A 12,375-nucleotide genomic window follows, 5' to 3' on the forward strand; every position below is an offset into this window, starting at 1 on the left:
TGACATGACATAGGTCCTATTCACAGTGGCAGGCTTGAGGGGACTTCAGGCAGGGTGTCCCTAGGGCGCCAGAGAGGTGGCAGCCTCCCTTAGCCTGTGCTTGCCCGTCCCACAGGGCATCTGGCGGATCCCCGTGGATGAGATTGACCGGCCAGGCAGCTTTGCCTGGCACATGAACCGCTCCATCGTGCTGCTACTCAAGGTTCTAGCCCAGCTCCGGGACCACAGCACCTTGTTGAAGGTGTCCTCCATGCTGCAGCGGACACCAGACCAGGGCAAGTGAGTGAGCCACCACACAGCCTGGTTTGTCCTCCACAGGCCTGTCCCTACTGCTCATACCTGGCTCTTAGTCCCAGACTTTACTCTCTCCTGAGGGACATCTTTTAGTATCTAGAACACAAGCCCACCACCTCTCTGCCTTAAGCAAACTTGGACTCACACAAGCTGATAGTCTCCATGTTTAGACCACCCCCCCTGCCCAACCTGGGCTCTCAGAGGCACTAACTAACTAGTGTGGGGTGTGGGGAGTAGACATTCTGAAAATAGCCCTGGCCCCCAGGAAGTAGGAGGCAGGTGGTAGAGGTTTTTGGCCCCAACAGCTATTATGGCTTCATTGGCCAGAAGGATGGGACACAGAACAGAGTGTGTCCGCTACAACTGCCATGGGTAGAGGTTGGGAATGCCTGGAGATACAGCTGACACAGGACTAGCCTGGCCATGAAGCATAAGCATCCCAGAAACCAACCTGAGGGAGAGGAACTTAGCCCACCATAGCTCTGACCTCTGGCTGACCTGTTCTTTAGAGGGCTCAGGGCAGCCACTGGGACCAAGTCAGAGAGACTTACTGAACATGAAGTATATGGTCCAAAAGCACTTCAAGGAGACAGACTTCAGCAGGTGGGCGCACAGTTGCAGGTGTTCCTGGGGTGGAAATACGACGCTGACTGATCACTTAGCTGCACTGTATGGCTTCTGACACTGTCCAACTACTTCTGTCCCTCTGTATAACTACAGAAAGTACCTGCGAGATGCAGACCGCCAGGTCCTGGCACAGCGCGCCTTCATCCTCACTGTGAAGGTGTTGGAGGACACACTGAGTGAGCTTGCAGAGGTACGTCAGCCTGCCACAGCTTGTGCATGAGGGGCAGGGTAACAAGTCTGCAGCAGCCACAATCAATGGCCGATACAAGTCCTCTCTCCATGTGAGCTCCCTGTAAGGCTCACATCACAAAGCTCTTAGAAAGTCTGATGTGCAAGAGTCCCATTGCCCAACCTCCCCACACCTGCTTACGTGTGAGGGAGTTAAACTGCCGGAGGAACAGAAGAATGGGTCTCTGGGCTGGTGCCTGCTCCTCACGACTTGTAGCCCAGTCATGTCAGCCGGCATTCGGAGGGGGACCCACGGGGGCTCTGATACAGGAGAGCACCAGTGACTTGTCTGGTTTCCTTGTAGGGGCTAGAGAACCAAGGATCCAAAGCCTGTGGCCTCTCTGGAGCCAGTATGACCACAGATGTCTCCCACAAAGCCAGTCCCGAGGATGGCCAGGAAAGCCTCCCACACCCCAAGAAGCTACCTCTAGCTGATGGCTCAGGACCAGGACCTGAGCCAGGGGGCAAAGTGAGCCCTCTCAACCAGTTGCCAGTGGCCACAGACACAAGAGACAACACAGACCAGGGTGCGGAGCTAAAAGACAAAGAGAGTCCGCAGGCGGGGACCACCGAGCCGATGGACACCAGCGAGGTTGCTGTTCGCCACCCTGATTTGGAACAGACATCGCGTCTGTTGCCAGGCCGCCCTCCAAGGGACCGGGGCCCTGAGAGCCGGTCTGCTGAGCTTTCCCTAGAGGAGCTGAGCATCAGCACCCGGCAACAGCCCACCCCATCCCCAGTAACCCCCACTACAACTGCCACTCCCACTACCATGGGGCCCAGGGGAACGGGGTACTCTGAGGAGGCACCTCCAAGGCCTAATCGCAAAAGGAAGCTCTTGGAGGACACGGAGTCTGGCAAGACACTCCTCCTGGATGCTTACCGCGTGTGGCAGCAGGGCCAGAAGGGCATGGCCTATGACCTGAGCCGCATCGAGAAGATCATGTCGGAGACTTACATGCTCATCAAGCAGGTGGGCAGCCTGTGCACTGACCCCGGGGCTGCCCCTGTCTGCACACCCCTTCATTGCCTAGGCCTTTTGTTCCCAGGAGGTTCCTTCCTGGGGCCACATGGTATCAGGGCCCGCCCTGAGGTGGGTGTTAGGGATTGTGCCCACTGCTTTCACACTGTGTACTCTTGGGGAGGAGGGTGAAGATTAGGGTTGTGTTTGAGATTTTTCTCTGATGAACAGTCAATAAGTTTAGACGCAAAAAAAAGGAGTACAATGTGAATTTATCCTTTAAGGAAGATGAAACTGGTACAGGGTCCAGCACACATGTGTGGAAGCCCTTGTCTGACCACTGTGAGGGGCCTCTGGATATATTTGAGCTACTTCCTGCAATGGGTGTCTGTGGTACCCAGCCTAAGGAACAACTAGGAGCCAAGCATGGCAGACCAGAAAGCATGCCACCCTTCTCAGTTGGCCTGATTCCCACTCTACAGACATTTTTCTCCACAGGAAGAATCTGCAGAACTTGTGAGCAGATGGAGTGGCTGTCTGAAGTGGGCAGTTCCTCCTAACACCTTTGAGACTCCCCTTCCCCTTGCTAGCATTGTTTCTCCTGTGGATTCCTAGGAACAGTGTGGTGCTGCTGCTTTTCCTGCAGGGGAGACCAGGTCATAGTGCAGGACCCTCTTCAAGTCACACCTGCTTGTTCAGGATTACGAGTGTCAGGCTCTTGTCTGGGCTTTACACTTAGTGTGCCCATCCTACTTGGGCTTCCAGGAGGTGTCTCCCCCTGGAATCAACAGCTCACCCGAGAGGTAGATCAGAACCCAGCCTGTGACAGCCACTTAAACGGCTGAGCCAATAGCGTCTTGCTGTGTGTCTCAGGCTGGCCCGAGACACTTAATCCTGCCCAGCTCTCAGATGAATTTGAAAGCTTCTCTGGGACCCCAGGCTTCTGTCAGTTCTCAGCCCTTGAGGACATAAATAACTATGGGAAATAACTTGAAGAAGCCTGAGGGTTGACTGGGACCGTTCCCGACACGAGCAGTTGGTACATGGACCTTTGGCCCACCTGTATGACAGTCTCGGGTGCTGGGCGTGGTCCTCACCGAGGATAGTCCACATAGGAGTGCCCTTCTTAGGCTGGGCTAAGAGAGTAGGTGAGGAAGTAGGTTGGGTACCGGGGCCCAGGTTCTCTAATGGAGACATCTCTCTGTTCAGGTGGACGAGGAGACTGCACTGGAGCAGGCTGTGAAGTTCTGTCAGGTCCACCTTGGGGCTGCTACTCAGAGACAGGTAAGCTGTCCTGCACACACACCCCACCTGTTCCCCAGTGTGTGCCAGCTCATCTTGCTGATTCTGCCCCACACCAAGGCTTGGGCTGCTGGTCCAGAAGCAAGTCTGCCATAAAGCCGGTTACTGTGGTCACTGTGGGCTCAGGGTGGAGGAGCAGGAAGTATCTAGGCTTCTGGATAACCTGTCAGTACCCCAAAGTGGTAGTGTCTTGGCAGGACTCAGGATATACATGTGGGACCTAAGGAGCCATGCTTTGGCTTTCTTCATTGGTAGGAAGGACCTTACCTTCCTGACTGGTAGAAAAGTAATACCAGAACCAGGCTAACTAGTGTCAAGACAGCCAGGAACGTGGGGTGGAGGCAGGCAGGCAGTGACATGGGCTCACTGAATATGGCAGGACCAGGGGCTCATTCCAAGCCAGGCAGGGTATCCAGGTGAAGATGCCAGAATCCCAAGATGGTAGGAAAGGCCGGCGTGTTGTCTAGCTGTGAGAGCCAGGCCTTCCTGGGATGGGCCGAAAAAAGCCCCTTAAGGTAGAGCTCCTGATGACCAGATAAGGTGGGGCACACTTTTAATCCTGGCACGAAAGGCAAAAGCAAGTGGATCTCTGTGAGTTCGAGGCCAGCCCGATCTACATAGAGAGGTCCTGTCTCAAAAAAAACAAAACAAAACAAAGATGGGGAGGCTGTGGATTGCTCATCTTTAATATTGCCAGGAGGAGGGAGGCAGGTCCTGCCACACTCTCCCAAAGCCTTAACAGCCTACAGGCCAGAGGGTGCCTTAGTCTTATCTCAGAAAAAGCAAAACAGCCTTCTTGTTAGTGGTCATGATTCGTTGTCCATGTCATTGCTGGTCTAGCTTCTTATCCTAGGGGGTGGCCCAGGTGTTGGGGGTACCTTGTCCTAGGAGAACCAGCTGTGGCAGGTATCTTTCTTAGGGGTTCAGACAGACTTCCTCTTGGTGGAATAGAGCATGAGGTCATCAACACTGCCTAGACTCTAAATCTAAGGAAGTGCAGGGATTCATTTCTGAGCTGGCAGGATTAACCAACCAGCCAGCAGATATCACCACTTGATTATTAGACTTCTTGTAAGAGCTAGATAGACTACTTCAATGTAGTTTAGGCTGGCCTGTAACTCACGGCAAGCCTCCTGCCTCAGCTTCCTGAATGCTGGGATTGTAAGTGTGTACCTCCTGGCCCAGCTTATACTGACTTTGAAGGGACTTAAGTGATAACCCCATACAGGAAGTAGCAAGCACCCTGCCTCTATTGGTGCTGTGTTAGCAAGGAATTAAGGACAGGAAAGAGACTCGTTTCTTAGAGGAGAAAGCTAAAGCCAAAGAGAACTACTTGCAGCCAAGACCTACACATATCTGTACCACTAGAGCGCATGCTGCCAGTGGCCCTTTAAAGGACCAGGCAAGGAAATGGAGTAGACAAGGCTAGGATAGGACCCTACATTTCAGGCTGTCTACAGCATGGCAGGGTTGGGCCTGGCCCTTGATCACCTCCTGGGATACAAAGCCAGAGCAGAAGCGAGCTAGCCAAGTGGTCCTCAGGGCCTGCTATTCCTCTGCAGGCTGCACTGGGATGGTGTTCCCCTGCAGTTACCCTGTGTTCTCTCACCACCACATTGAGCTCCACTTTTCCTTTGGGACATCTCAGAGAGCTATTTACTGTCTCTGCATCTTTCCACATGTTTCACCTCTTCTAGAAAAAGCTACCTATCGGCTCCCGTCAGGTTTCTAAGTAGGCTTTGTGTTCTTCCCTACTGAAAGTCTCTAGTTTGGGGAATAGATTAGTTCAATTTTTCTCTTGGAACTTACCCACTAGTGGCTCTTAGAAAGTCCCTCTCCCGGTTCACCACTTCTACAGCCCCTAGATTGGGCCCTACATCGTATATAGAGATATAAGTAAATAGGTTTCTCCCAGGTTGGCACTGAAGAGGAGGCAGGAGATAAGCCAGAGGTCTTCACTGAGGCCCTGCTAGTATGAGTGAGTGTCTCCGAGAGAGGGAGGATCTGGACTCTGAGCTGTGTGTCAGTTGTGTTCTGGTAAATGTTTGTGGTTCTTGGTGCCAGAGAGCTCAGAATGATGCAGGATAGGATGTTGGCATTCAGGGTCCATGAAGTGTCCCATGGGGCTGAATTGGACTGGCGTGGGGCAGTGCAGTATCCCATGGACCTTTCTCACTTTGCCTTTGTCTTCACAGGCCTCAGGAGATACTCCTACTACCCCAAAGCACCCCAAGGACAGCCGAGAGAATTTCTTTCCTGCAACAGTGGTTCCCACAGTACCTGACTCCACAGCACCTGATGCTCTCCAGCGGCCCAATGACTCCCACCTCAAGCCTGTATTGGCTCCTATCATCAGCTGCCCTCCCTCAGCATCAGCCTCTACCCCAGACCTGTCCACCGATCCTGGAATTCCACGGCCACACAGGCCAGAAACTATCCCCAGCAGGGCCCCTCTGAGTCCTGGTAAGTGCCGTCTCAGTTCACCTGGAAAACTCAGCTTCCCCAAAGCTAAGTCCCCTCTACCAGATGCCACAAATTATTCCCCTATGGAATTGGCAAAGAAGCATGTGGGGTGCCCTCCAGCACCCCCAGAGTAACTCTGGGGCTATTGGCTGCTAGTCCAGGTCACGGTTGCTAGCAGCATCGGTGGCTCTTGCCCCTGTGCCTATCCTGCCCACACGTGGAAGGGTGAGGAGAGGGAGTACAAACCACTGAAGGGTTTGCTGTTGACCTGGCTTCTGCCCAACAGAGCCCCAAATAGGAAGGTTTGCCTTATCAGTAGTCAAAAGGAAGCTAGCTAGTGCCAGCCAGGCTGCTGTGGAAGACTGACCTTGGTAGTCTTCGAGGCCCCAGGTAGTCCCAGGACCAGACACATCCCCACTGTGGAGATGTTCAGTCCGATGGAAACCCTCATTCCTTCTGGAAGTCAGGAGCCAGCATGATAGGTCGTCAGCACATAGGTATGGGCAAGGCACTGTGTTCCTCTCTGCTGCCGCCATTTCTCTTGCACCCCCAGGCATGCTCCCTGACAACTCTTAGGGCTGTGGTACTGTGGCCAGGCTCCAGAGACTCTGGAATAACAAAGGTGTTCTCTAACGAGCTCACTTTTCCAGAAAACCAGTCTTCCCACCCTTTCTTCCCTCACTGGCTCAGGCCCTGAGCTATGTCCTATGCTCCGTAGTTGCATGGTCACCTCCCCAAACCAGAGCCATACATTAGGGCTTGCCTGTCCTCCCAGTCACATTGGGAGCTGCCACCTTGACTATATTTGTCTCTCCCATTTCATCTGCACAGTAGGACAGCAGCCCCTGGCTTGTGCTGCCTGATTGGAGGCTGGGTTGGAAAAGCCCCTCTCAGTTCTTCCAGAGGCTCAGTGGCAGGCACCGGAGTTTTTATCAGATGCTCTGCCCAGGTTACCTTGAGGATTGTGCCAGGGTGGGGACCCAGTCACTCAGTGTTTGTTCCAGAGGAACCTCTGAAGGCCACAGGACAGGGTGGTTAAAGCAGTTGGGCTCAGGTGAGCATGCACAAAGCTCTAGGTGCCACCTGAGCTGTCCTGATCACTTCTACTCACACTGTAGGGCTTGGACTTGTGTTAGATAAGCTCAAGGTACAGAGGTCAGGGGAGCCTGAACAACTTAGTGGCTATTAGTGGGTCACACAGTCCCACGCCTCAGGTTGTCTTACCCTCTGCTTATCTAGGCCATAGACTAACAATGGCTGGCAGCGTGGAGCATGTCAGGATTCTCCCACAGCGTTCCCAGCACCTCCACCCATCTGCAGGGTAGAAAGGAATGAAGGTTTCCACCCCATGAGCCTGCCTGTGCACCTCCATCCCGCCCTGCATTTTCTTCACAAATCCATTGACCTGGTTCTACCTTCCCCGGGTCCTGGCCCACAGCCATACCCTTGTGCCCCAGGACCTTGGTGAATCTGAGGACCAGGACTCCAGGCCCAGTGTCAGTGAGTATGATGTTCCTAGTTCATGATCTCCTGTGCAGTTGAATTGAAGTCACTAGCTGATCACCTGAGTGTGTAACAGCCTCTCTTTCTTAGTGGGCCCTCTTCCCTTGACTCTGTTGATGTCAGCTAATCGAGCAGGCACAGCAGGTAAGCAGCTAGACCACTTTTGAAAGCTAGCCAGCTGCCTCCAAGCAAGCAAAATTCTACAATTCACATCTTATTTTTGGAGGTTAGCTCTGGGGAATACCCACTTCTTTGTGTGTTCTACGGTAGCACTCTAATGAATGTGGATAGGGACAGCCCTCAGCAAGAACTTGGGCCTAGCAGGGAAGCCCAGGCACGCTCATCCCCTGACTAGCCTGCCTTCCACTCATATCAGCACATGTTCGTGGGGATTTTCCATGATCGCCAGAGCTTTATGAGGGGATGTTGGGACCAGTTTGGAACAGACGTGTCTGTAGGGCTCACATCCTGCATCTCTGGAAAGAGTGCCTCACCAGTTCCCAGACTGCCCAGCTCTGAGAGGCTAGTGTAGCAGTGTGGCGGGGCTGTTGTTCCTGTTGATGGTGGAGAAAAAAGTTAGAACATGGGGGTAAGTAAACTCCTGGGAGCACAGATGCATTTGGGGGAGCCCAGAGGGCAGCTGCTGAAGAAACCCTGGTGGCTCTCCTGCTGCTGCCACCATGTAGTCCCATCCTGTGCCCCACCTTCACCACCTTAATGAAGGAGTCCCTTTTTCCTGAAGTTGTCATGTAAAGAGAATAGTTAGAACAGCAGGTAAAAGAGAATTGCCCCAAAACAGTATAGAGGGGCCATAATGACAGCTCAGTCCAGGTCCTGAGAGTCCAGGAGAAGCCAAGCCCCCAGCCTTCCAGGACAACCCACACAGCAGGAATATTCTAATGGCATCCTGAGTGGCCATAGCCCTAGTGAGGAGAAGAGGTGGCCATACATAGCATCTCCTCCTGTGTTGAGTCTCTGCTGGACTTCTCTAGGAGCATCCTTGCTCCATGTGGTACTGAAGCAGTCCTGTGAGACCCCATGACCAGTTTGTGCTGGGTTTTGGTTCTGAGACGTGGCTTCTCTGTGTGTAGCCCTGGCTGTCCTGGATTCACTTTTTGGATAGGCTACCTGCCTCTGCCTCCCACGTGCTGGGATTAAAGACCACCACCATTTGGCCGGTTTTGTTTTTCAAAATACCTTTCTACATTTTGGGCATTTGGAAATAGAACTAAGTTCCCCACAGTGTTTGCTGTTACCATTGAAGACCATAAATAGTAAACAAGTAAGGGGGGCGTTGGCCACCTGGGGCTGCTGCAGGGAAGGGAGAGCGAGCCACCTGACAGGTACACTGAAGGCAGCCCTCACCCATCCTACCCAGAGTACACCTTGGCCCACCTCAGGGAAGTCAGCTGATCCATCTAGACAGATGGTACCTTTGGGAAGTTTTGTTTGGTTTTGGCTTTTTGAGTAAGGCCTCAAGTCCAGGCTAGTCACAGCCATCCTTGTCTCCATCCCCAACTCAAAGCCAAAGGTTTGTACCCCTTACCTGTATGTCCTAACCCCACCTCTGCTGCTCAGGAACCCCCTGTTAAGCCAGCCAGCTACATGAGGTGGAGTGCTGCCCTGCCCTCTTGGGTGGGTCTGGCCTTGGGTCAAGCCCCAGGGCCATAGCTTAGATGGTGCATATCTGGATTTCTGGCCTGCAAATGGGAGGTGGTGCTAGGAATGCTACAGGACAGTCCTGAGGTGCTCCACGCTGTCAGCCACTGTTTGTCTGTGACCCAGACAACCAGGCATTGAAGATGAGAGGGAGTGTCTCAGCTCAGGTGAGATAGGGTCTTCTCCAAGTTGGGTATGGAGGGCCATACCTTCCTCTGGAGGCGGAAACTGTATAATCCCACGAATTTTATCCTGAGATCCATAGCAAGAACTCCTCTTTAAATAAAGAGGTAGAAAGGAGGAGACTTCTGGACCCTGGAGTAACCCTGTGGACGCTTAGGTGGGACAGTTCCATGGCACTCAGGGCCCTGCCTTTTCCCTGCTGGAGGAAGGGGATAACCATTCCTGCAGAGACAGGGTGAGAGCTGCTCACACGGTGTACATGAGTGAGCAGCAAAGACAGAGCCACCTGCCAGACCACTATGACCCTGAAGGAGGTGGGAGATAGATCCTGACTGGTAAGGCGGGTACAGCTGTTGTCCCTTAGTTTCATCCGGCCATACTTGACCAGGTCCAAGCCCATGCCTTGTGCCCAGCAGGAAGATACGGCACCTGTTGTGTTCTCTGCCTACTTGGTCTTAATTGGTTTTTACTCTGGTTATGATCACCATTCCTGTGACCCAGAAGAGAGATAGGTACCCTCACACATAAGGCTACTCCTGACAGCCATGGCGGTATCTTACCTAGGTCCAAGGAGCTGTGTCCCTGTGGGCAGCTTAGAACACTCTCACTCTCTGGCTTATTCTACCAGGCACTCTGTCGGTCAGACCTCTCAAGGCCTCCTAGCCAGGTTTCCCACAGATTGTCATTCAGGACAGGAGGACATGACAGTAGCCCATGAAGACCAAGGAGAGCTCTGATTTTGGCCCTGACTGTGTCAAGCCCCACTGAACACACAGACACAGTCTACTTAAGGTGTGATATATTTCTTCTCCCTCGCTCCTGTGGAGATGGAATGCTACCCTGTCCCGTTGTCGGCCACATTCCCCTGTTATAGGTCCTAGGGCATGGTTAGGGCCTGCAAGGCCTGGCACAGAAGCACTTGCTCCAGGGAATGGGAATGTCACCTATAATTGGCCTGTGTCTCCATAGAGGGAGAAGAGGTGTCAGGAGTGACAGAAGGCACCAGCTTTCCACCCCAAGAACCACGGCACAGTCACCAGATGAAAATGACTGCTACAGGTCCCCTGGCTGAGCAGCACTGCTGGCCATTGGAAGCTGCTTGCCAGACAGGTGCTGAGCCCACCTTCAGCCAAGGTAAGACCAGTTAGGAGCAGCCCAGCACCAGCTCCCAGTAGGCTGTGCACAGACAGGACCTGGACCCGGAGGACCTGGCTTGTCAGATTGAGGCTAGACAGGGAAGTACAGAGCACAGGAGAATGAGGACAAGCCTGGCTGGAGTCTGGCCTGGACCATTAGCAGGACCCAAAGCCTCATTTCACCCCAGCTCCACAGAAGGGTCCGACGGGGCGGAGTCTTTCTTAAGCCTGTGGTCCTGCAGAGCCCAGAGGGGGCAGTACTTTATGGGAGGAGTTTGTGCCCTGTCACTTGTCCTGTGGGCATTGAGACAAGAGCACAGACATACTCTCCACTCTACCAATTAGGCCCTTGGAGACCTCTTGGCCAGGTAGAAGGACATGGCGCCAGCCCACAAAGACCAGGCAGGGTTCTGGATAAGCTCCACTCCTTTTAAAGAGATGAGGCTAAAAGAATGTGGAGCCGTGCCAGGACAGCTGGGCTGCTCCCGGTTCATGCAGCTCCCTGGAGGCTGCCAGGTTCCAGATCTGCAGTCTGCCTTGGCCTGACTGCCTCCGGGCTCCGGAGACACAGTTCCTTACTCACCCTGGAGTGAAAGAAAGGTGTGTAGCTTGTAACCCTGCTTGGAACAGAAGATACAACACTTGTGGGTTGTCTTGGTGCTGGAGACCCTAGAGTCCACTCATGCTCCTGTGAGCCCAGGCTGCTCCTAGCCACCAGTACAAGCCTAGCATTCCTAGGACGCTGATAGTCAACACAGGTAGAAGGCCAGAAAGGCATCCATGGTATGGGCCCTCTTGATTTCCCGTAGAAGAAACTGAGTTCTTAGAAAAGAGACAGGCAGAGTAAGGAGGCTAAGTAAGGGAACTCAAACTCCGAGCTCTCTCCACAGCCACCAGCACTAAGGTCCCCAGCAGTGGAAGTGCCCAGACACCTGAGAGCCATCAAGGCAAAACTGAGTCCAGCCGAGCCAAATCCCGCCTCCTGCCAAACATGCCAAAGCTGGTGATCCCCTCAGCCACCACCAAGTTCCCTCCTGAGATCACCGTCACACCACCTACCCCCACCCTGCTTTCCCCCAAAGGCAGCATCTCGGAGGAGACCAAGCAGAAGCTGAAGGTGACCGTGGGCACCAGGCAGGGGGCCTGGTGTAGGGGCTCATGATGGGGTCTGGAAAGGGGCTTGAGTTACTGGGAGACCTGGGTGAGAGTTTGGATTAATGTCAAGAGGTTCAGGGTAAGGCCAGTCATTTCTGACCGTATCCTGCTCTGTGTGCAGTCAGCCATCCTCTCTGCCCAATCCGCTGCCAATGTGAGGAAGGAGAGCCTGTGCCAGCCAGCCCTGGAGGTTCTGGAGACATCCAGCCAGGAGTCCTCACTGGAGAGTGAGACGGATGAGGACGACGACTTTATGGATGGATGAAGGGTCCACCCAGAGGCTGCAGCCTTGGCAGGGCAATGGCAAGGCCTGGGATCCCTTTGGTCCAGACCCTGGGCAAGGCCAGAAGTCTGTGTGAGGTATCGTTTCCTGTGGTCTCCTAAGCCTGCCCAGCCCCACTTTACAGCACCCTGTCCTGGTTCAGGCTGCCCACGCAACGCGTTGCCCAGAGGAAGATAAGGCCTGCCTTAGGCACATGCACTAGTTGTGGTCTGCACAGCAGGGGTGGCACTTCTTTTTTTAATGAAATACTGACTTTCTTTACAAGCCAATGTCCAGCTGACCACGCCCACAGCTCAGTGTTGAGGCAGGCCAACTTGGGTTCTGATCGGAGAAGTACATCATCAGGAGCCTAGCTCACCCCACACCCTTTTTTTGTCATTGTTGCTTCTTTTTCTAATAAAGGTGGAAAATGGTCTCTGCCTCTTTGCTTATCCTGGGGGATATTTACCAGTACAGGGATGTGCCCTCTGGGTCCACTGGGTAAAAGATAGACCTGTATCTGAGAGGACATTGGGTTTCCTAGAGCTCCTGTATTGTAAGTGGGAAGTCTCAGAGAAAGCAGAGCCTAGGTGATGCCGAGG

General features: G+C 53.5%; 1 protein-coding gene across 1 annotated transcript in view; it reads left to right on the top strand.

The window, feature by feature from the left end:
* Positions 1-12,174, top strand: part of CABIN1 (calcineurin binding protein 1) — a 110,976-nt gene extending 98,802 nt beyond the window's left edge. The window contains exons 30-37 of the mRNA XM_080937664.1: positions 116-279; positions 1,015-1,111; positions 1,454-2,122; positions 3,320-3,394; positions 5,608-5,875; positions 10,190-10,354; positions 11,247-11,473; positions 11,633-12,174. Coding sequence (XP_080793790.1) covers positions 116-279; positions 1,015-1,111; positions 1,454-2,122; positions 3,320-3,394; positions 5,608-5,875; positions 10,190-10,354; positions 11,247-11,473; positions 11,633-11,776 — 1,809 coding nt within the window. The 3' untranslated portion in view covers positions 11,777-12,174. The remainder of the gene's footprint in view (positions 1-115; positions 280-1,014; positions 1,112-1,453; positions 2,123-3,319; positions 3,395-5,607; positions 5,876-10,189; positions 10,355-11,246; positions 11,474-11,632) is intronic.
* The last annotated feature ends 201 nt before the right edge of the window (positions 12,175-12,375 follow it).

The sequence above is a fragment of the Micromys minutus genome, assembly GCF_963924665.1.
Source record: "Micromys minutus genome assembly, chromosome: 25".
In the NCBI taxonomy this organism is placed as follows: domain Eukaryota; kingdom Metazoa; phylum Chordata; class Mammalia; order Rodentia; family Muridae; genus Micromys; species Micromys minutus.